This window comes from Semicossyphus pulcher, unplaced genomic scaffold, assembly GCF_022749685.1.
Source record: "Semicossyphus pulcher isolate SPU_LCO1_2020_fin unplaced genomic scaffold, fSemPul1.0.p SCAF_24, whole genome shotgun sequence".
NCBI classification, from domain to species: domain Eukaryota; kingdom Metazoa; phylum Chordata; class Actinopteri; order Labriformes; family Labridae; genus Semicossyphus; species Semicossyphus pulcher.
Window position 1 is genome coordinate 8624070 of NW_027211698.1, and position 25596 is coordinate 8649665.

The window sequence follows — 25596 nt, forward strand, 5'->3', positions numbered from 1 at the left end:
AATATAGCTTCCTTTACTGTTAAAGGGCACCAGCTTTGCTTAAGCTTGCTACTGGCCTACTATGTAAATATGCAGGTTTAGAACTTGATGTGAAAGTGTGCTGTTTTAAACGCTGGTGTGACCAAGTCTTCAGCTACAACAATTTGACATTCAAATATCTTTGTTGGTTACATGCGACACTTCCCAAAACTGGCCTCTAAAACCAGAGCCTGCAGAGTCAGACTTACAAACACAGCTGTCTACTGCTGGTCACTGAGCAGCTTCACTGGAGCAGTTAGAGGTTATGACTAAACCTGCTGCTATTTTTAGCATTACAAGCACTCCCCATGGGAGAGCTTTGCTAAAGCCAGGGGGTAGTCCAGTATAGTGGCCACATGGATATTTATTTCCATTTTTCAATAAAGAGGATTTCAGTGAGGGACACATCAAGGACTTTGCCATTTATTGTAAATGGTTATAAATGGGATTGGCTTTTGTTGCTGCTCTCAAACTCTCATTGATTCTGTTGCCAACAAAAACCGTAAAAGAAAAAATAAATAGCATTTAAGGATTAGGTTTGCAGCAGCTGTTGTAGTCTATATTTACTATCCAAGTTTACCTAACCTTACTCTGAAGTAATTACATCTCCACAAAGGAGGAATGGTTTTCAAATAGTTAGACGTCTTTAGCAACCAAGCAACCAAGCTTACAGCAAACAAGCAGTTAGAAAGCTCATTACCTCGGAGAGCTTTTTTTAACACTCTTCAATAAAACCATTTAATGAAATGATGTTCAAGAAGCTCTGGGATCTATTGTGACTTTGGCTGGTATGTCCCAGCTGGGTAGTTATCTTCCATATGCATTTAAATGTCTTAAAATAATTGGATATATATTGTTGAGTTGTGTAACTCATTTCCCACGTGTTTCTAAGTAATTTCTTTTGAGGCAGTGTTGCGTTTCATTTGGTTGCTCGTCTTCTGGGAAGAGACAACAGATAAAACGAGTAAGGAAGTAAGTTGGCTAACTTTTTGTGTAAGCTAACGTTCCTTGTGGCTATTTCTTGTAGATGGAAGACAAAACAGGAAGGTGAACGTGCCGAGTTCTTGAAGACGTTTCACCTCTCATCCGAAAGGCTTCTTCAGTTCTAAACTGGCTGGTGGACGGAGCTAGAAATATAAGCCTCTGTAAGTACGCTAATAGATGTGTAATCAAGGGTGAGTCGTTAGCCTAATGGAAACAAGCGTCGTTAGCACCCTTTGGTGTTGATGGGTCGTTGGGCTCACATGATCTTGAGAACGACCAAGACTCAACGTAATGGGATTTCAACATTAATACATTAGCAAGTCCGAGTCATGAGTCATGTGTTTACCAATGAAGACAACAACTCCCATGATCCCAAGCTACTTCACAATATCTTCTAACTATGGCTACCAACCATACAAACCAAGGTGTTTTCTGTGCCACTGATTTATTGCTAAAATCCCAACAGATCTGAAACTAGCGCCACATCTCTGCAGGGGTTAAGTGCCTAGCTCGGGGACTCCAGGGTGGAAGCTGTTAAAGGAGAGGAGAGCAATTTAGATAGCCAAACTGGCTCTGTTTGCAAATGACAAACTTGACCCAGATCTAGTGAGCGGCAGATAAATTAAAGCTTGACCGACGTCCAATGATTTTCAAAGCTTCCAGAAGCTCCCCATGTGTGCTGACTGCTGAAAACTAACAGGGACATTAGCAGGCCATTAATGCGGGATGCAATATATAAAAACACTGACATATTAACGCACTACTGTAGTGTATCGCTTCAAATGTGATACATTCAGTATCTGTTTCTTATGGCCTGTGGCAGATCTCCTCATTCTGTATTCTGGGCCGTCCTCCCCTGATTATCAGTGCTTTAACCGGGGCTGAAGCCCGGCAGACATGTGCTCATCTCCAGGGAGAGAAAGTTGTGGGAAAGAAGAAAATTGAGAGAAGAGTGAAAGAAAGCGTCAGCGTGAAAGACCGAGCAGCCGTGAAGTGGGGCCCGATGAGGCTAATCATTATTGAAACATGAATATAATTTGTTAATCAGACTCTGACCTGCTTTACCTGCTAAAATATGAACTCGCTCTCCATTTTGATTTTCTCTCTCTTAATGCCCTTGCTGATTCGCTCTGAATCTCTATCATTCTCTATCAATCTTCATCTTCTCCTCCCATCTACTCCTTCAGTCCTCTCTCTCACAATACGGCCTTATGCTCGCTGAATGTAAATCATATTTCAGTCTCTTTCATCAGGCTCTGTGCTCTCTTAATGTTCAGTGAGCAATGCCAACATCACCAGGCTACTACTATTTATACATGACGACTCCAAAGTGGCTCGGGATCCGGCTCTTTTTTCAGCCTCTCCAAATATACTCAGAACCTCGAACTGACATCGGCTGACACACTGCATGCCTGCTTGGATTTAAGTCTATAATTGTGTGAATGTGTAATACAAGCTGATGCGTGCGGCCGGGCTACGCATCACCTTGGCATACTGCCTCGTATATTAAAAGCAAATGTGACCTGGACTGTCACAGATCACAATGTACCTGGCTGAAATGTCCGCACAACTATTGGTCACAAAATGATGGATAGTCAGGTCCTCCATGAACTGAAACTGTAAGCTAACACGCTAATGTTTTATTATGTTTATACACTAAACTAAGATGGAGAACATGCTAAACGTTATAAATGCTAAACATTAGCATGTTAGCATTGTCATCGCGAACATGTTGGCATATTTCAGCATTTCATTCAAGGCACTGCTCTGCCCAAGTACAACCTCACAGAGATGCTAGTGTAACATGGTTAATTATGCTTCCACTTGCCATGCCATCAGATCTAAATATTATGTTTATGTGTTTATACATACATATTTTGGTTCAGTGTTCTGTCACTTTAAAAATATTTGCGTGGTTGTCCACTAGGGACGGACGTACCTACGTTCTTCCCAGTTTAACTTACCGATGTAAGAGGTAGGTCATGTCTACAACATTGTGCAGATCATTTTGAAATAGTTTATTTTGTTCACAAATCTGTTACCATATCAATGCATAAAGTATACCTGGAGTAGTTGAGGCATGGACAAAGACGTACACGCATTTGTAGACTTGCATATTCACTATATTTGTTCAACGAACATTAGCATGTATGCTGTGTTGCTAGCTAAGTTAGCCGCTTGCTAAGCTGCGTGTATGTGTGTTAACAAGAGTGTTTCTATATCTTTAGCTTCATCCTGAACGCATGTTCGAGAACATTCCAGTGATTGCCTTAATTGTCCATCACCAGAATAAACAGCCGAACTGGGAATCCTCGTCTGTGATACTTTTAAACGACACGACACAACGCAAGATCACACCCGTTACACTAGCATTGCTGTAAGCTAGCATGTTCTGTTGTAGATGTAAAAACTAGTGTACTAAAGTTGGACTCATTTTGTGAAGTCGCCAAAATTCAAATCATTTTCAATTCAGTGCATGAAACCCGCCAAAAGGGTTTAGCATCCTTAGGGTTTTGTTTTTCATCCATATTTTAATGCTAACATGGCAGCACGACTTGGCATCCTGACTTTTCTCCATTATTCCAGCACCTCCAACAGGTAATGAAACAACTGGGACCAATTTCTTGCAACAATGCAGAGCAAACCAGTACTGACAGCCAAAATATCCCTATTTAATGTGGTTAATCATCAGATGAAGGTCAAAAGGGGTACACAGCTTTTCAATAGAGCCGCTTCTAAAATATTTAGAAAGACAAAGGGGGCTGGTTTTGCATAGAGAATGAGTAAATAAGTAAATGCTTACAGAATTAAATGGCCTTTTCTTCTATAAATCTATAGAAAGTAGGCTACCATGTGTCTAGTGTTAGTTAGCATATGTTAGCATGCTAGCACACATAAGACCAACATGGTAGACATTATACCTGCTAAACACCAATGTGTTGTGAAAATGTCAGCATGTAGCTTGTGACACCTGTGCAGCCTCACAGAGCTGTTAGCATAGCTTAGCATAGGCATATTCTGTTTCATTAAAACTGTAAAAATGCATCAAACTTGGACCAATCACATTTTGAGTCTGAGAGTAAAAACTTCAAAAATCCTAGTGCTTGTTAGCAAATGTTAGCATGATATCACACGTAAGACCAACATGGTAGGCATTATACCTGCTAAGCATCAATGTGTCAGCCTTGTCTCTTGAGAATGTTAGCATGTAGCTCATAACACCTGCTGTCTCTATGCAAAGCCTGACAGAGCTACTAAGCTGCTAGCATGGCCGTCAATTAGCATTGGCCTTCTCTTTTTCATTAGCATGATAGCAAACATAAGACTTACATGGTAGGCATTATACTTGCTAAACCAGTGTGTTAGCAATGCCATTGTGAACATGTTAGCTATTAGCTTGGAGCACCTGCTGTGAAAAAATGCAGCCTCACAGAGTTGCTAGCATGGCTATAAATTAGCATTCTCTTTGCATTTAATCTGGACTTGTTAGCATATTGAGTCTAAGAGACAAAACTAGCGGCTAGTGCTAATTAGCAAATGATAGCGGTATAATACTTACATGATAGACATTTAACCTGCTAAACACCAGAGTGTTAGCATTAGCATTGTTAGCATTTAGCTTGAGCTGCTAGAGGGAAAAGAATGGAGGAAGTTATACAAAATTTAGATTCGCCTTTTTCGTCTATAAATCTGTATAAAGTACTAGTAGCTTAGCATATTAGCATGCTAGGACAAATACGACTATTATGCTAGATATCTCCTTTACACCAGAGTTTTAGCATTGAGAGGTTGCTATAATTTAGCTCAGAACGCTGGTGTGCTTCAGTACAGCCACACAGAGCCGTACAGTAACAGTAGCCTCATTGTTCCCCATGTCTCTCTGTTCTGTATTTCTCTGCTCCAGTCGTACAGTTTAATGACTGAGCTTTCATTTATGATACACAGCCAAAAAAAATTTGCATTGGAAATCTTTTCTGCAGAGTACTTCCTGTTTTTTTTTTTTTTTTTGCTATGGCAACCATGACTGGCAGAGATGAGAGATGGTTGGGTGCTGCCCTCACAATGACACCGTGCCATAATAAATGATTGAGAAAATAAGCCTTGAGGTCTTTGGCTAATTATTGAGCACATATGCTCTTGTGGCACTGTGGGTGTCAAACTGCGTTAGAGGAAAGACAATCTGAGTCACAGAGCAATTTGTATGGAAAAAGGCTTGGAGGTATGCATTCATTACCCGGCTGGGAAAGAGAGAGAAAAAGGCTGAAGACGGGAATACAGAGCGGACTTTTTATGAATGTTACAATCCGCCAAATCCATCCAAACAAACACCAGGTAGGCAGATGAGTCTGAGTTATTTAAATGAGAAAGATGAAGCAGGGAGTTTCAGAGCTGTGTTTGGCAGACGCCGTAACAGTGCAACTATTCTCAGAGCCAAGGCTGCGAGCAACAAGTCGGCGTCACACAACACACTAGCAATGCGTCACACACACACACACACGGCTCGCCTGCCAGCTCCATTAAAAGATTTGAATCTGTGAAAACTGAGACGAAAGAGATGCCTGGTAAAAGTTAATGGAATTTTTACGAGCTCAATGGACTTGACGAGGACGCCGGTGTCCTCATCAAGTCCGGATCAATTTTCTTGCAGACACATTGTGGCTTTTAGTTTACTTAACATTTAATTAAGTGCGTTTAGGGACGGCGGTGCATATTGATTGATTTTTTTCTTGATTGGGGGGAAATGGTTCGACATTAGCCAAACGGCTGAAACATTGTCATCTATCAGTTTGCCATTTGACACTTTAAAGTGCGATCTATCAGCATGGCAGAGTGACAAAAATCACTCTCTTTGCTTAAAGGGCCAGTTCACCGATTTTCAACCTCAGTACTATCATGCTATTATGGAGCTAACGCCATTATGGTAGGAAAATTTGGCTCTGTGCCTTTGGAGGACGCTATCCGCTTCTCCAATGGGCCCTGGAAAAGAGGCCAGGGAGCTCACTAAACTACACTTCCTCAATCTAGGACGCCTACCTCCGATGTCATGTCTCGTTCACAATCGTAAGGTTTGAAATGTAGACTGCAGACCTGAAGATATTTTTGACAATCAACCGGTATATTCTCGTCATGTTCGGATTCTGTACTGCTATGAGTCGTTGCCTGCAGCGAAAGCGGTTTCCCTCCAGCATCTCTCCTGAGAGGGAGGGGTGCAATGCACGCTGGGTGTTGTAGGAATGTAGAACGGGCGAAACCACGAGCTGTTTGTACGACTTCCTCCACATCTATGGCGCCAATTTCAAATATTATTGCTTCTATTGATTACAGAGAACACCAGCTTTGAGTGACAGCGGCTTTTTCCAGGGGCGAACTGCTCCTTTAACAGCTAAAGAAAGGCGTAGCCATAGAAACGAATAAGAAAGCCAGAGTTTATTTTACTCTGCCTTTTAAAAAGCGCATTTTATAAGCTATTTACAGAAAATATCACTTCAGGAAGAATGCTACAAAGCTCATTCAGCCAGACACATAAAAAACAATAGAGTGACGAAACAGTCGTGAAAATAAACCAAGGCAACATTCCAGTCCTGCCGTGGCACAGTCTGAATTTATGATGACACCTCAGTCCCAGAGCGCATTTAAAAAAGTTCCCCTCTTCCTACTTAACCATGTTATCCTGTTAACCCGGCGTGACGAGCTTTATCCCAAACTATGAAATCCTTTTAAACTCTTTTATGTTGTGTTAAATATACCTAACACATCAGAATTAGATATTCCTCTAATTATGCAAATCCCAGTAAGCTGACTGGCTCGCACAGAAGAGAAAAAGCCATTTTGAGACACCTCCAGGCTTTAGGAATTAACTCCAATTAACACCAGGTGATTAGTAATTGTCTCTCTGTGATAAACTCCTGATTAAGAGCACATCATTCACCCTCCTGCACGCAAACTTTGCTTTATATAGTGGCTGTTTTAAACACCAGCTGACTGTCTCGTGTCACAGATGCTACACTGCCACCCACTGGCCGCCAGCCGCCATTACAACGTGGATGACTGCCAAGTGAGGTCAGGAGTATTCGAAACATTTCAGTTATGTAACCACTAATTTATATCCAAACATTTTAATGAGTGCCGAAAGATTTCTAGAGTGCAATTCTTGATTAGTGTCCTTTTTTGTGATGCACACTGAACAGCTTGTGCACGAGTGCGTCTGAGATCATCTGTCTCATGCATGTGCATCAGTGTGTGCATGTTCGTCCCCCCCCGTGTGCACAGTCATGACCAGAAGGTCAGACAGATGTTGTAAACACAAGCCAGTGTCCCTCGAGGATCGGCCAAAGGCGGAAAAACACGGTCTTTGCTCTCGAGATAATCCATTGCATCACTTCACATCCGAGGTTGTTGGAAGTGCGGAGTGTCCTCGGCCCGCCGCCGAGGATTTCGGCCCCAGCTGAGCGACCACCTGGGAATCCATCAGTCACTGTTACGGCTGTCCGTCCAATGACAGCGCTTGGGGGTTTAAATAAATGAAATGGGGCAGGGGAAGAAAAATACAGTGCATCATCAAATATTAAGCTCAGCATTACAGATGAGCTGGAGACAAGGTCATGTTTTATAAGCAGCGGAGCTCGAGTCCTCTCTCCTCTCTCTGGGAATCTGGGAACACTGCCCACACGCTCCATTAACACTGACTACAGGCTGCGTTGTACAGGGAAAGATAGGAACAGACTATAAGCACTCATGATACAAAGCCAAGATACAGCATGTGTTCCAGTGCCAGCATGTACACACAGACGTATCGAGCAGCTGTGCGACATGTTATCCTAAATAGGCGTGTAAATAAAGGATTTTCCTGTCGCCCTGAGGGGGGGGAAATAAGGAGGGCTCGATTTAGAAGTGAAAGAAAGCTGTTATAAGTCTTTAAGAAAAAGGTTTTATTCCTAGATGAGGAGACTAACTCTCTTAAGTGGAGCTCAAACTTGCATGTAAAGTAAACTGAGGACAGTATAAGCTAACCAGCTTTAAAAATGAGATGTGACTCAAACAGCTCGATGGTGCAGATTGAGACTGTACTCCTTAGAAAAGGCCTCGTTATGACAGGCATGTACAGTCAAGTGTCAAAGCCCTCTGTAAGTGTGGGAGTTCATCTCTTGTCCCATTAGAGTACCCATAATCATCATCAATATTTGTTCTATATCCCTCACCTAAGCCGTTACCTTTCCCCACTTCTAGTCCTGTCAGCTTCTAGAAAATGGTTTGTAATGGTTTTGGAAGGCCCTGACAATGAAAAAGCCGCTGTCAGTCAAAGCTGGTGTTCTCTGTAATCGACAGAAGCAATAATATTTGGAATTGGCGCCATAGCTGTGGAGAAAGTTGCACAAACAGCTCGTGGTTTCGCCCATTTTACATTCCTACAACACCCAGCATGCATTGCGCCCCTCCTTCTGAAATACTACCGTTTTCATTGCAGGCTCAGGGCGGGACAGAATCTGAAATACGATGAGAATATACCGGTGGATCATCTAAAAAATCTTCAGGTCTGCAGTCTACATTTCTGACCTGACGATTTTGAACAAGACATGACATCGTCCTAAAATGAGGAAGTGTAGTTAAGCGAGCTCCCTGGCCCCTGGAGGTTTTCCAGGACTCATTGGAGAAGCTAATAGCGTCCTCCAAAGGCACAGAGCCAAATTGCATTTTTTTCTACCATAATGGCATTAGCTCCCCGTAATAGCATGATAGGACTGAGGTTGAAAGTTCATGAACTGGCCCTTTAAGTATGTATCAATTTAGAAGGCAATTCTGAAAGACATATTTTGCTGTCTTCACATATCTGGTTGTTCTATAGGTTATGACCACCTGCCTAATTTTGGGTAGGTCCCGTTTTTGCTGCCCAAACAGCCCGGACCCGTCGAGGCATGGACTCCACCAGACCTCTGAAGGTGTGCTGAGGTATCTGGCAACCAAGACGTTAGCAGCAGATCCTTTAAGTCCTATCAGATGCGAGGTGGGGCCTCCATGGGTCAGACTTGTTTGTCCAGCACGTCCCACAGATGCTCGATTGGATTGAGATCTGTGGAATTTGGAGGCCAAGTCAACACCTTGACCTCGTCGTGTTCCTCAAACTATTCCTGAACCATGTTTGCAGTGTGGCAGGGCGCATTATTCTGCTGAAAGAGGCCACTCGGGAGTACTTAAAATGCTGCAGCTTTACTGACGAGAGCTGCGAGACACAACCAAAACAGTTAGGATGGCCAATGTGGTGTTGATTCTGTGGATAGTTGTCTGACTCCTTTTACATAACACATTTCATTCATATCATTTGAGCCATTGTTTATATAACAATGGTGGTGGTAAGCACTGTTGCCTCACAGCTAGAAGGTCCCTAGTTCGAGTCCCGGTTCGGACGAAGTGGGCCTTTCTGTGTGGAGTTTGCATGTTCTCCCCGAGCAGGTGTGGGTTCCCACCAGGTACTTCTTCCCACAGTCCAAAGACATGTTCATTAAGTTCATTAGTGACTCTAAAATATGTGTGAGTGTGTGCGTGAAAGGTTGTTTGTCTCTGTGTGTCAGCCCTCTGGCTGACTGGCGATCAGTCCAGGGTGTACCCCGCCTCTCGCCCAATGCTAGCTTGGATCGGCTCCAGCTTCCACACGACCCTGAACAGGATATTTGAGCAACCAGTCGGCTCTGGCATGCACTGAGGACTACATTCCCCACAATACTTTGGTTCTTGCTGATATTTTTAAGAGTTTGGATCCCATGAGAGGTTTCCATCCACCACCTTTGAGGTCATTGACAGGTATAGATAATGGATGGATGGATGGTTACCATAGCAGCTTTAATGAGTCAAACACAAATTGCAATGGAAAGCCAACAATAGGAGAGTTTTACACATGCCTGTTGGACAATGAGACCCTGAAAGGAACACAGCCATAATAAGACCAAAGCGGAGCCCTTATCTCTCAAGGCTGTTACGGCTCATACCACAGTAGCCCAAACACACATGCTCGATGACAAAAATAAGGACACATAAGCCTTAACAGCTGTGTTAAAAAGAAAAGACGCCATCTTTGACTCCTTGCTTTGATGCCGTGGATCATTAACCACAGTAATCAGTTTCCCTCTCAGGAGCCAGATGTGATTCTTAGAGATCCGTCTCTTCTCCGTCTGGTCCGATGGAGAAACTTTGCGCTGCTTCCAGCGACCGCCGACGTGACAATTACAGGGTTATTTTTAAAACCCTGCCCAACCGTGACGCTCCTCAGAATAGCTCTTAAATGACAGGGTGTTGTATATCAGCAACCGAGTGGCACTGTACTGATGCAGCTGGTGTATTCGAGCCACCACTGCAGGACTACATTTCCCATACTACTTTGGCTTGCTTTGGGAGTTTGGCGAGGTTTCCATCCACCACCATTGAGGTCACTGTCCTTGGAGCATTTTAAGGGGTTAGATTTGAGTCACAACCACATTAGAAGCACAAAAAAGTAGGTCATTTGGGCCTTTTTGTCCCAGCCATTTGGTAAATGGGAGGTTTTCTCATAATGACCCGCCTCACTTCCAACAGACTTAGATTTTCCTCTCAGAGAAGCCAGCTGAGATGGAAAAACAGAGCGGTACAGAGAAGGCCACCCTCGTCTCTGGGAAGAGTACGTGTACTGTAAGCGTTTCTTCACCAAAAGTCAAAGCAAATTGAGAGATAAGCAACTTCCTGTTTTGTCTTCCGTCTGTCCAATTATATCCAACAATAAGCCAACTAAAGGGTCAGATAATATCGCCCTCAGCAGTCGTTACATAAAGAAAACTACAGTGAAATCTACAAAGTGTACAGTTTCACCACTTTGAAACAGGATCTACTTTGCCTTACGCGTGACCTCGCAGTCATATCACCACTACTGACTTTACATTTTCAAGTATCTTTGAAGGCTGCGAAAGCTTTTTCAATTTGTTAGAAAGCGAGCCGCATCAACCTCATCCATCTCGCTGACACATTCGGCACAAAGTGCAAAGCATGGCAGTTATGTAACTCGCAATTTACCTGGAGAAAAGTGGAATTGCATTGGCCATAAAAAGTACACTCCACTCTGAAAGATAAAAAAATGCGCACAGCGGTGGTACTTACTGTGTTTGTCCCAGAAGGCTTCTCAAACATCCTCTTTAGGCTATCAAGTGGGATGTCAAACCTCTCAATCCTCTTAGCAGCCTGCAGGTCCTCTCTGATCACTGGATCGTCGGATGCCTCTACCTGCGACCCAGAGGGACTCCAGGAAACACAGCCCGAGGTCGCCGACACTGCGCTCGCCACCTCCTCTCCATTTCCTGATTGAATTTCCATTGTTGTACAGAAACCGTATCTCTCCCCCCTCTTTCCCCTTCAGGATAGTGCTTGGAGGGGAAGTCTATTGTAAGAGGTGGGTTAAGGAGGAAGTGAGGGAGTTAAAAAAAAAAACGGGGGGTGAGAAATAGAGATGGAGATGCAGGAGTTGCTGGGGTTTCTCTCAGTCTGGAGGGCTCTCTGGGCTGTGCCGGCACAGTGAGGGGCTGGAAAAAAAGAGGAGGAGGGAAGAAAAAGTTCACAGGGAAAGTTTCCTCTCTCCCTTGCCCTGTAATTACTCATACATACACAGAAGCCTATGTAAACTTGCATGTGGGCTCAGAAAAGCAAATTGAGTTATGAGATGAAAGAGCGGGCCAAAGACTGACAACAAAGTCGAAAATCTTGCGTTTCCGGACTGTAAAATATGGCTAAATACTTTTTCATACGCTCTATATCTCCGATTAAGTGTTCACAGCACTCTTTTTTTTACACCACAACCGCTAATTATTCCCAAATAAGTGTGTACACACACCAATGGTGGGAAATAGCTTCACTTAGCCTGTTCTGTTTTAAGCTATTTTTAAAGTAACTGATTTCTAACATATTAAAAGAAAATTTAGGTTAAACCACCCAACGAAAATATACCGCATTCAATTGTTGCTTTCATGTTCGCTAACTAGCTTGCCAATGAATTATAAGCAAGCAAGTTAGCTCTAATAGCAGGAAAGAGAGCTAACAGTTAGCTCCCAAGCTAGGAGTTCACAAACTATTCTTGGCAGTAGTCACTATGCATCCAGCTTACATTTTATATGGACATAAGAATGTCACTGTCACATCGTAAATGATAAATGATTAAATAGATTTGTACATGCTGGCTCACTGTCAAGCTGTAAATATTACAAGCATCCTAAATAAGTTTGTACTCAGTCAGAAAGAGCTACATTTGCTGCCTAACTGTTAGTATGCTGTTAAAAATGTATCTTTTCAACTACTTCTTTTAGGACAAAATATGGTGTAATGGTCGAAAAAATGCCAGGGGAAAGTAAACTGAACCATAGACAGTATTTTGGTGTTACTATGACTGGGTTAGTGGTTAGCTAGCTAGATAGGAGTTCTCCAACTAGCCCTTCAAGTAGTCACTCTTTAGCTTCAGTTTTGTATATTCCATGTGGATGTTGAAATTTTACTCTGAGACACTTAATAAAAGATATTTAAATAAATCAAAATGCTAAATAATGGAAATAGATTCACCTGCTACAGTTCAGTGTCTTTGTATTATGCACACTGATGGCTCACTGTCACACTGTTGTTGTTAGTTATAAGCAGCACCTGTGCTTTTAATATTTTCACAGGCTAAAATTTTTTGCCAAGAAATAAGCTAACATCAAAGTTCATGAATGTATTTTATTAGTACTTTTAGAAAAGTAAATTTTTTCGATACTTCCTCTGCCCCTGCCCACTTGTCTGTTTCAAATGCACCAAGTCTGTGACACGTTAGCTTGACGCAAAAGGCAATTAGCCTCTGCTAAATGAGGGGTTTGGTAGACCTCTGTTAGCCACATGTTAGCTAACGTTACCCACCACCAGTAGCTAGTGTACATTGCACATTATGTGAGTCCTTGGGCTTCACTGTAAAGATGGAACTTCTAAAGTGCTGTTAAGCTAGTTGTTAATGTTAAGAAAATACCTCCTAGCTGTTAGCTGGAATGTTGTTATTTCTGTATGTATTTAATACAGAATTTGTGAAATGTTATTGAACATCAAAGGCTAGTCTGGTGTGAAAGTGAGGATTAAAACTTTTAATACCTTAATTAATACTGTGTTTTGGGTTGTGTAGATATTTAAAGTGAAAAAAAAGAGGATTTCTGCAAATACATCAAGGACTGTGAGACCCCGACCACTGAGTAAGTGCTGCTGCCATCACCAAAACACAAAGGTTAAAAGCTGGCAAGAATCAAATCAGCTTTACTTTTCCATCAAGTGGTCACAGGGGAACATTTGCAGGCTTTCAGGAAACAGATTTACAGCTTTTCGCCTCACCCATCCTGCATTTAACACCAGGTCTGGGGTGGGTAGGAAAGCGCATTATTCCTGAACAAATCAAGGAAGGTCAACAACAACTAACCCCGCTGGCCTTCACAGCAGCCATCATGGTGGCTATATTGTTAACTTTTCACCAGCCACACCAACACTTTTCAGGGAGTGTTTTCCTGCTTTTGGACGTGGCACGCAACTTCCTCCCGTTTCAGCTCTTCCTCTCTTTTAAAGTGCGATTCCCCCCCCGAAATTGTGCTGTTGCTTTCTGGAGGAAGTGGAGTTAGCTGGAGGCCAAAATTTCACCCCTGACATGTGCAGAGAAAGAGGAGCAGAGGGTCAAATGATGGAGAGGAGAGAAAGAGGAAGCCGGGAGAGATTGACAGCTTAGTTACAGGAGCGAGTAGAAACAATGACGGGCACAGTGACGAGCCTGAAACAGCCACAAAGCACACGTGGATACAAGGGGAGAGAGAGAAAGGAGTTGATAAGCAATCCAGATAATCCAATCTTAATGAATGAACGGTCATGATATATGCATCTGATAGTACTTTGGAGGACACAGGAGCACTCCATTTATCCTCGCAGCAGATACATTATTCAGAGAGGGCCAAAGGTATGTGTGTCACTTTCAGCTGGATCCTGTGTCCATTAAGACCGCTCGGCTTACAACGGTTACCCACATGCAAAAAAAATTATGCCATTTAATTTCAGCAACTGCAAAAGGTCAATTTTAAGAGAAAATAGGACGCGGGGGACGCTTAATGGAGTAGCAAAGATTTGCATCTTGATTTGTTGCATAGTGAAAGTACACTCACGAACAGTTTTAACTGCGGGGTAGAGTGGAATTCAGTGTGAGTGCAACCATAATGCCCCCTTACTCAAAGCTCCAAAGCTTTTCTTTAATACAACAAGACAATATTTCAGCCCTAGTGGGGCTTCAGAGAGACTATCTGGTGAAGATCCACCAGGGTAAAAACACTGTCTGCTTCTATTAAATAAAATATGTAGCAGGTTCTGTGCTTGCTCCCGCGCTGAATTCCTTGCCACGGGCTCCAGACTACTTTATTTGGAGGACGGACTGAAATAAAACCCCCTCAGAGAAGATAAGACGATGGAAGTTACAGCTCTTGTTTTATTTTGTCTGCACACAGAAGCCAAATGATCCAGTAAACTTTAAAAGAGCTGCCTCTAAATAGCCCCACTTAACATAGCTCGACATGGTATCTACTTCCTAAAGCCAAAGGTTGTTTTGGTTCCCAAGAAAAAGTCTGGAAATTAAGAAAAAAAACATATCACAGATTCTGTTCAAGACTCTGCCAGGAAAATCTGTCTCAGCTCCCCGCACGGATAAGTCATCCTTGTTGGATTGTTGATGTTATATTGACTGCCACAATGTTCTTATTCCACTCCTTTTAAGCCAAAATAACATTAAGGCCTTTAGAATCCAAGCTCCTATAAGTAAATCATTATCCGCTTGAGAAAGTTGCTACTGCATCACACTATTTTTCAAAAATATAGAGCCAAATGTGTAATGTGAACAGAGTTACTTGTAATGACGAACACTTTCCTTAAGATAGGTAGCATGTAGCTAATTGATTCCTGTTTTTTCAGCTTTACTGTTTTAGTTTGGTCAAACTGCTTTCATAAAACAGGCAGCTATTTTAGCTAACATTAGGGCCCGATCAGACAGAACGCGTTTTAGCAGCTGAGGGTGGCTTTTTTTCCCTACTGTTGTTAAGGTAACCACCGAATCATTAGCTGTCATTAACCTAACCGTTACATTGTAAACTGACAGAAAGCTCGCCTCTCCTTTCATCCGATTGGACAATGAGAAACAACGCCCATGACGTCGGGCGCTTTTCTGCTTTGAGTTCAAGTTTTTTCAACTCGAAGCGCTCAGAGCGTTTCCTCAAAAACGCGAGGCGCACAGAGCGGAAAAAAGGCCGGCGCTCTGCAAAGCAAAAGCAGCGCGCAAAAAGCCTCTCATTGAAAACAATGACAAAAAAGCCGCCGCCAGCTGCTAAAATGCGTCCTGTCTGATCGGGCCCTTAAGCTGCTGCACCACCTTCCCAGCAAATTACAAAGAGTTAGCAACTAGCTAGCTAACATATTGAAGCATTTAGCATGCTATACTCCTCAGTTACATTTCTCACAAGTTGGTTGAGACGAAAACAGAGTTTAAAAGAAAAGGGTGAATATTGGATGCACATTTTCAAGTGACCAGGAGAAGGAATCACAGTCAATGCTAGTTTTGCTAACACATTAGCCTCAGTCTCAATTGTATGACTAGCAACTGCTTTGTCAAGGTACACAAAACGATACAATACACTTACTTTACAAGTTAGCTTGTTATGCTATGAACAGAAAGGTTAACTTATGGCTGCTAAATTTAGCCAATGTTAGCTAACTCTGATTAGATATTGTTGTGCACTAAAAAGCATTGTAGATTTGTTTGCCTTATTTCTCCATGTGTTACTGTACACTATAGTATATAATGACTGAGCTGATATGTTCCCGTAGTTTCATCACAGAGGTAAAACAGCTGAATTGTACACTCACCCTGCTGATTGTAGTGCTATAGCAAAAGGCTAAAGGAAGGTTTGTTACTGATTTCAGTATGAATTCCACACAAATGTTAAAAATGCATATAAAGCAGAACAGTTGCAGTACATCCCGTATCTTTATAATGGCTCCAGTTCATCCTGCATGACTCAGTCAATTGACAACAGCACCCTGTCATTGTAAACATTATATTTTACTGTCTCTTTCAGTATTTTAGTGGTTAATGATTTTCTATGTGAAGATTTTATGTTACTCTATTAGTCATGTCTTTTCTCCATTAGTTTGATGCGTCAGTGATGTAATTCCTCAGTGAGGATCAATAAAGTTCATTTTATTATCTCACTTTAAATGAAAAATCTCCCCATGGACACACAACAATGTTTGTTAGGAGGAGGTGCAATTTACTTCTTGGCATAATCGTCTATCCTCAGCTCACCTCCTCTAGATTCAACTTTAGGCCGGTATTTACTTCATTAACCAGAGTACCTTTCAACAGCTCTAAGAGAAGTGTGAAGTTGGTTGAGTTTATTTGTTTCCTGATATATTTATGCCATTAGAGCAAGCGAGTCATACCAGGGTTTATAGGATAATAATAAACTTATGACCTCAACTGAAGCATAAAGATTACGGTTATGAAATGGTTTTAATGACCAACAGCCGTGAAGTGTATTTAACTTAATATAATCAGGTAGTGTCATTGAGAACAACCTCGACCTGAGAGTGCAAAATATCGATTTATACTCCACTTAAATGTGAATACAAACTTAAATAAATGATTAACAAAGAAAATAAGCAGCAGATAAATATAATGAAGTATAATGTAAAAACTAATGGACCGAGAATAGAGCCCTGTGGCACCCCATTGCTTATTGTAAGAGGGTTTGATTGTGCTAAATCAAACCTTATTGCTATCAGAATGGGTTGATAAGCAAATAAATTCAGCAGTTAGGCCATAGCTAAACAGTAATATTAACATATCTCACAATGTGCAGATTAATTATGGTATTACAACGACAAAATCATGCTCAAATACTCCAAGACAACGTAACTCTACCACATCTCAGTGCTTATTCCTTGTGTACACCTCTAGACAGAATTCCTGTCTATTTCCTATCTAGATTTATTTTAAGTGCACTTCCCTCTATACACACTATGATACTTCCTGCTCACTTTCTAGGCACATGAGTAGACACAGCAGCCGGTAAGGATCAGGTGACAGCTACACTACTCCTGTTACTGAGGTTTTACTTCCTACCTAGCCTTCATTATATCACGACAGGTTACCTGATCCAGAGGAAGGTAATAGTAACAGAGCACAGAGGAGTCTTTTAAGGTGACACTAAGGTGAATACATGGAAATAAAAACAGTTAATAGCTTCATGTAATCCCCTAATTTTGGAAATATACATGAAGGCAGCTGGCAAAAATGTTACGCTATTTCTTTTGGGAAACGTAGTGTAGTGTGAGAAAGATCAAAATAACAAATGGGATGATTCCAGGAAAAGGCTCTCGACTTGGTTTCACTGCGACGCTTTCACAGAAGGGATTAAATCTTGATGTCTGCAGGATGGAAAAGCAAAAGTGGAAGCTCTGAGATCATCCCGGCTCGTGTAGTTGGCTTGTTTGACTTGGGGCTTCGCCTGCAGTGTTCTTTAAACAGACCAGACAGACGGGGATGCCATCTGCTCTCCTGACCAGCTCTCAACCACCTCCTCCTCTTTGGAGAAGGAAAATATGACTGTCTCGCCTTTTTCACATTCATCACAGCTGGCTGCAACATTACTCCCTGGTTTAAAGGGAGCTATAAAACATGGTGAAATGTGGAGCTGCTGTGTGTTAGGAAGGTTGGATGCACTGTTGAGAAACTGCAAGGTTGCACAGGTCTTTCAATGAACCACTGGGCTGACAGTCTTTTAAAAAATCTAATTTACCTTCTGGTTTTATAGAGAAAATGTCCAAGTCGATGTAACAAGACAGCTCAGTATACAGAGAAAGCTGTTATGGTGTTTCCAAAGCAAGGTCAGGGCAACTTTGGGGGTGTTTTTGGAAGTAAACTCTTCTATTATAGGGTTTACTGCCCCATTCCACATTTACTGGTGGTTGATAAAGTGAATCTTTTGATACTATTTACTATAAAGTGCATATTTATCTTTACCTTTTTAATTCAAGGGCTCTTGAGTTCCCCTGCTTTTACCATCACAGGCCTGTTATCTGTTTTCTATGCCAAGTCTGCCCTCTGGTGTTCATTACCCGGAATCACAGCGTGTGTTTTTAAACCAAGGTGATGTCATTCTTTCTTTTGAATTCATGTCAGAAATTGTCGAAGCTACAAATTGTAGAAATATCTGCTTATGTTTAAAATGTTCCCTGAAAGCTCAGAACAAAAACAGCAGGTTTTAGTGCATTTTGGGAATTGCAGTGCGTCTAAGAGGTCTGCGGTGTCGAGCTAAACAACATGAACTTGCATATCAGGTTGGTAATCTTGAACGTTCATGGATCACAGGTGTTTTTAATTGTATCAAGCTGTTAGAGATTTGCATTGGAAGTCATTACTGTTGGTATTACACTATTAAATAGGACATTTGTAGCTTAGTGCCTGTATTGTTCGCCACTGTTATTCAATCCATGAATCAAGGTTCTGTTAATTGCCCTCTTTCAACATTTAAGGAGGGTCTGATTTACTCCTGCGACACCAGGTGAATGTATTTGCTCCAATTAAGTAGCTGCTGCGCTACAAAACCAGTTGCATTCTGGGTCTAATGGGCCAGGATTGAAAACAACTGCTGTTTTAAAGCCCATAAACTCCCTTGGTCCAACCGCACAGGTGTTTTCACTCACTTTAATAGAGCCTGATTAGACCTCTGTTCTATTTAAGATCCCCAGTAAGCCTTGATAGTGTGACAGTAAGCAGGATACTAGGACACTGAAACTGAAGTTAAATCAAATTAGCCAAAATAAATGAATAGCTCCTACTTCTAACAAAGGCCCTGGTTGTTAAATATGTAGCTTAAATACTGTAGCAGCCAAGCTAACGAACAAATCAGTTAGGAACATCCTAAAGCTAGTAAGACACAATCATTTTACAAGCTCTCCTTGCTAGCTCCCTAGCATAGTGGCTAACATGACTCAGGACTAAAATTAAAAGTTTACTCCGGAAATATTCACACAGTTTCAAATATATTACTCAGGAGATATATTTGTGCCCTGTAAGAGCAGCTTACCACCAGCAAAGAGGGTTAAATAAAAGGAATAGTGCATTAGCCTTACAACCTACCCAAGCTAGCTCCCTAGCATAGTTGCTAAAATAACTCCCGACTAAAATTAACAGTTTAGTCTAGAAATATTCACACAGTTTAATATATTTGACTCACGAGATATATTTGTACCTCATTAAGCAGTTTCCCACCAGCAAAGAGGGTTAGATAAAAGGAATTGCCCGAAAAGCTAATAAGCTACATTAGCTTCCTTCGTTTTTGACTCTTCGGCTAAACGTTCCCTAAAACAACATAATAATGAAGACAGTTTGCAATTTGTCAGTGGTGTACATAAATTAATGTGTTTAAACTTCACTTATGTTGGGCTTGACACAACAAAATGTAAGGATTTACTTCATCCTTGTCAAATTAAACCCAGGTTGGGACCTGATGTAAATGCTAGCAAGTAAAAGTTCAGCTAACCTGAGCTGTGGCTTTATCAGGCAGCCAAGTGGCAACGCCTGTGTGGGTGTGCAAGCTCTGTAAATATTTGTGTGGGTGTTTTACTGCAAATGTGGGTTATTTCGCTTTAGTTAAATGCTATATAGCAGTGTTTGGCTAACGGTAATCATAAACTTATTAGCTGTAAAGGGGTAATTTAGCGCATTTTATGAAGGATTTGGGTAATTTAACCACCTTAAATATGTCAAAAAAGCATGAGACTCTTATGTTTGTTTTTTGGGAAAATTCATTCACATGGCACTTCTGCTGTGGGCACCGGAAAAAATAGCCCCTGGGGAAGAAAACAGTTTCCTGTTGATGAAATTTGATGTCTGAGAAGTACGGTGGCCGGCAAAGCCAAATGTAGAGAAGGCTTTAAAGCCAAACTCTTTATTATCATAAAGGGTATACAACCATTATTTTTTGGTTTATCAAAGAAAAAGATAAGAACGTAATAGAAAAGTGCAATCTGTGGAACAATTAACCCAAAGAAACACCTGGAGTGTGTTCATGCTAACGCTAAGCTACATTAGAAAAACAACGTTAAAAAGTGGTAACCACTGCATGTGAAGAGATCATTTATCAGCCTATACAATATTGCCTACCAGTGGATTTGTAATGAATTGCATTATATTTGGGCTTCTGTGCTTTAATTACCCATTATGATACATTTCCCTCTTCCATTTTTTCATGCCTTGTTGTACATATGAAGTATTTCCAGTGAAAGTGACTCAAAAGTAATGTAATCACTCCAAACATCGTAAAGTTACTTATTATTTGAGTATAAAAATATGTCACATTTTAAAAGTAAACCTGCATGAGTTATCATCACTAAATGAGTGCTTTAAATATCTGCTTAGATAACATTTCAATGTTCACAGCCTTAAAAATAAACTAAATTAAAAATAACAAGCAAATAAATGTTACATTTAATCCCACAATTATCCCTCCAGACAGTTTTGTACAGCTTTGCTCGGTTTTACATCCAGTTTTTGTGTCAAAATGTTCCCAAAGTGATGCCAACATGAGGACAATGAATCATTGATGTGTTAATTAGCCTACAGCCGAATGGGAAGACATGAGTGGAAATATGCATGGCACCAAGTCTCAGGGAGGGATACAGGTGGGAAAATAAACTTGCCAAGTAAGTAATCCGCCTTATGTAGTTGGAAGCGTGAATGGATTTTACAGATTTTAGTTCAATTAAAGGAACATTTATGCCTCCAAAGAAGAAAAGCTTTGGCAGCTACGTATATCCCTCCATGCCATCATTCTTGTACGGATTAAACTGTATGTTTGGGATCATAGAAACCTCTTTTTTTATATGCTTTTGCTCCTGTGCTTTATTTTAAGGTTGTTATATGAGTGGTTTAAAATTGTGCTTTGGTCCGGATTTAAATACAGACTAAATTGAAGTGATGTAATTCAGACCATTATTTGTTCCCCCGAGGCAGAGAAACTTCACCCATCCTCTTTCTCTTTCTCTTACACACACGCTACATCATACACACACACACACACATGGGTCTGTGGGTCACGGAGCAGCTAGACAGCTGAGCCATTTATCTGAGTCCCTGGGGAAACAATTACACCCGCCCAGGCAGCAGAGACGGACAGAGGATGGGAATTAATGATGAGCTTATGACTCAAGTTGAAGCAAAAACTTACAGTGAAGGGATGCTGCCACTGACCAGAAACCCCACACCCACGCTAGTCGCTAACACCATGGTAAATTGCATTAGAAGCCCCAGAGTCACTTTGTTTAAGCTCTCTAGCTAAAAAATACATACTGTATTCCACTAGAAAATATATTCAAAAACAATAGCAAAAAAAACCCCTCAATTTTAAAATTTCAGCTATTTTGGTGCAGTGGCGCTACACCCTTCAAATTCAACGTTAGCATAATGTCAGGCTAACGATCAAACATTTGTCTATAGGCTACGTGTAGCAACTTTGGGCTACCAGTAGTGTTAAGTAGTGGGGTTGAGTTACTGAATATAAGTCTACAATTCACTCTTCTTTCAGTTCTGCTTTGGTCCGCAACATTTCCTGACAATAATATCGTGCTGTTTAGCCGCTAAATTCGCTATTTTTGCTAGCTAGTAGCCAACTTTCTCTGTCTACCATTTGATGCTGTATGGTCTGTTTGCAGTGGGTTTAACACGGTGTTTCTGCTAAAGACAGTCACCGACTGTGGCGACGGCGAAACATTTGTGTAAGTGAACCAAAATAGTGAAGCTAGACAACCAAAACAACGAGCTAAACGATGCTAACATGCGCCGAACAGTGGATTGTAGGTTTGTCACTTTGCAACTGATTTTTTTTTAATATCTCCTTAGTTTTTAAATATTGATTGTAAGAATTTTAAATATTGTAAATATTGAGTGTAATGTAAAAGTTTTAATGCAGTATTTTTACAATGTGGAATTGCTACTTTTACTTTTTAAGGCTCTTTGCACTTCCTGGTTAAAAAAGAATAATAGAGCTAGCCTGAAATAATGCCACTTAAACTCTCTAATGTTGTAATACTGAACTGTATTTGCCATCACACAGACAGGTCAGCATACACTCAATTTGTAGCGACAAATGATACACTGCTGGGAATAATACAAGATAATTACAGTAATTATTCTGTTTGCCACTGTTTATGTCTTTTGTACTGCAGACATGCAGCTCAATAACAACAATAGGAATGGATCTTAGCATGTTTTGTTCAGTATTTATTACAGGATAGGCCTAATGTGTGTGGAGATGTGGAGTGTACAGATGGTTGCCGTGTCCTCTAGTGACCTTAAACGCCACATCAGCACAGACTTTGAAAGGGCGTATACAGGAGTGTCCCCATTATATGTATATAGGAGAGAACAGCCATTAGTTTGTTATTTGAACTTCATTATTCAATCTCGTACAGGGAATCATTTCATGTAGCATATATAAAAAGAATGGTATGGTCATAACATAATTGCATGTTAGATATGCAGTTATTTTAATGTGTAATTTTCCACAGACGTTCCCCATTGTTCATATTTTCTGCGCACACGCCGCTCTCTTCCTCTCGCTGTGAAAACGCAGACCTCTCCCAGCTCTCCCCTCATGCTTCAGCGTTAGGAGCTGCCACATCCCAGCCCCCACCTCCCCACAACCCCTCTAGCTGCCTCCTCCTCATCCTCCGACTCCCCCCCTCCCCTCCACCACCTACCCTCCCGCCCTCCCTCCCTCCCTCTCGTGGCCCGTTGCCATGGAAGCTGATTGGAAGGCTCACTCCGTCTCTGCCAGGAGAAAACAGGGCGATTCAGAGCTCAAAACGAAACATAAAAATGTCCTTTCCGAAAACAGGAAGTAGAGGAAAACTCTTAGTTTTTCATAATAATGTGTGAAAAGACGGATTAATCATAATGTTTTTTGCTTATTTCCTCCTGAATAAAGCTGTATCCTTGAATGTTTAATTATCAACAACTTTTTTTGCATTGATGTAAGAATAGAAATCACGTGACTCACGTTATATATATGTGTGTATTTTGCCCTTTTTGTCGAAAACAACACTTTTAGATGACCTTTATTCTGAAAATTGAAGCACAATAAAAACACTATTTGTCATTTAAAATAATCATCTCTTGGCTTTTTAAAAAAATATATCGCATAACAATAATTCCCTTAATGGTACCAAAAATAAAAGTAAATTTCAAAATAAAAGGTGCTTCTTGTTTTCCACTGCCTCTGTAAAGAATTGGACAAAATAAAATGTCTGTCTAACAGATGAAGCAGAATCTCTCTCTCTCTCTCTCTGGCTCGCTCTGTACAGTACATTAGAAACTCAAGGCTAAGGCTCTGTGTAGCTTTATTTCTAATATTTTTCAAACAAGCAGTACTATAATGGGAAGATGGAACATTCAGGGACTAGCATTGCTATAGCAACGCGTACTGTTAAGGGGCTGTCAGTGGGGGTTGGGTGGTTGATCACATATATTTGAAAGAAATGTTTTTTATATTGAACATAATTCTCTTCATTTATAAAGTCATTTTGCACTGTCTATTTTATATTAAGTGTTAAATCTTTACATAACACTTAATGTAATTTATCACATCTGTGCTTTTACTTCATTGTCAATTCAAGTTGTCACATTATATGATCGGGTTACACCTATTTGACTGTTATTTCTCAAACAAGACTCAAGTGCATGCAGCCTTGCTAGCAGCTAACTAGCTAACCCTATGTTAAGCAGGTATGATATAAACTGTATTAACCATCTTAGGTTAGCATCTCTGGGTGTAACCACTGAGACTGGTGGGAATGCCATTAGTTTGACCAAGTGATGGCACTTGATAGTCCTACAAGTTGAGGAAAAACCAAAGTAGTCTTGTAGCGATAAATCCAGCAGATGTTGAGTAAGTGAAAACTTGTCGTGCTACAAAAGCATTCAAGGGGTTGCCAAAGTCATGAGGATATCTGTACCATTATAATGTACTTGTAAGTCTGGACTAAGGTGGTGTGCAAACCAACTGATATGGTGCTAGCATAGCTAAAAACTGATAAGGCATATTGTTGCCATATAGAGTCACAGGAAGTGAATAAATACTGATTTTCCGTTCCTCTTTGAGTAATGATAGACTGCCAAAGCAAGAAAGCGATAATGAGTTAGCTGGCTAGCCTTAGCTTACCTTAAAGTAAATTTGCTTACTGAATATTATTTTGCTCTGAAGTCTGTCAACATAAAACATTCATGTTGTTTAACTGACATCGTAGTAAATAATTTTGTTCGTTAACATGACTAAATGATCCAGTAGTTTTATTCCAGTCATAATGGTGACGAAAAATCCTGCTAAACTGCAGCTGAAAGTAACATTAGCTTAGCAGTGTTGCAGTAGCTGCCATCGCTGCCAGCCTTTGACTTTTAGAACTGAGGGATTTGGGGAGGCTGGCTACTTTTAAATCATGTATTTAATGCACATACATTTGTTGACTAATTCATTATGATGTTAATTATTTCAGTCTGGGCTAAGGTCTTGTGCAGAACTGATTTGACGCTAGCATGGTTAAAAACTGATAAAGCATATTGTTGTCATATAGTTGCCAAGAGTCACAGGAAGTGAATAAATACTGATTTTCCGTTCCTCTTTGAATAATGTCAAGATAGACTGCCAAAGCAAGAAAGATATAACAAGCAAAAGTTAGCAAGCTAGCCTTAGCTTACCTTAAAGTAAATTTACTTTCTGAATATTCTTTTGCTCTGAAGTCTGTCATCATAAAACATTCATCTTGATTAACTGACACCTAGTTAATACTTTTGTTCGTTAACATGACTAAATGATCCAATATTTTTATTCCAGTCTTAATGGAGATGAAAAATCCTGCTAAACTGTAGCTAAAAGTAACGTTAGCAAGCATTAGCTTAACAGAGTAGCAGTATCTGCCATCTATGCCTGCTTTTGACTTTAAGAATTAAGAGATTTGGGAGGTTGGCTACTTTTAATCTATGTATTTTATGTGTATACATTGATTTAGTAGTATATATTGTATTTTAAAGGCAGATAAAAAAGGCCACTAGCTAAACAAGATAAGCAAACTAGCTAAAGTGATGTGTTTTTAAAGCATTATGCAGGTTCTATGGCATTGACTTTTTTACAGGCCAGCTAGAAACCTTTAAACCCTTTCCCCCCAACTTAACGACTCCTGTGGTCAAAGTGAGCAATAATTGATGTTTCTGGCAACATGTTTCTACCCTTAGTGAATTTCAGTGACCTTATTACACTCAGAGTACTGTCTCTGTATAAAGGCACATTGTAAATAATGATTTCCCAGTCATTGTCTCTGTGTCCTGTTGTTTCATGGGATCTAATTGTCTCTGAAAATTTAGATTTCAAATTAGCTTTATGCAAACAAAAAGAAGGACAATCACAAAGCAAAAAGATAAGCACTAAAGATGAGCTGCAAAGTGAATATGTGAGATATATAACATTGCAGGAAGCACAGGGTGAACGCTGTGAG

General features: G+C 40.7%; 1 protein-coding gene across 1 annotated transcript in view; it reads right to left on the reverse strand.

Moving 5' to 3' along the window:
* xirp2a (xin actin binding repeat containing 2a) overlaps window positions 1–11489 on the reverse strand; it is a 61170-nt gene extending 49681 nt beyond the window's left edge. Inside the window, exon 1 of the mRNA XM_069675007.1 lies at window positions 11122–11489. Coding sequence (XP_069531108.1) covers window positions 11122–11334 — 213 coding nt within the window. The 5' untranslated portion in view covers window positions 11335–11489. The remainder of the gene's footprint in view (window positions 1–11121) is intronic.
* Window positions 11490–25596: the final 14107 nt, after the last annotated feature.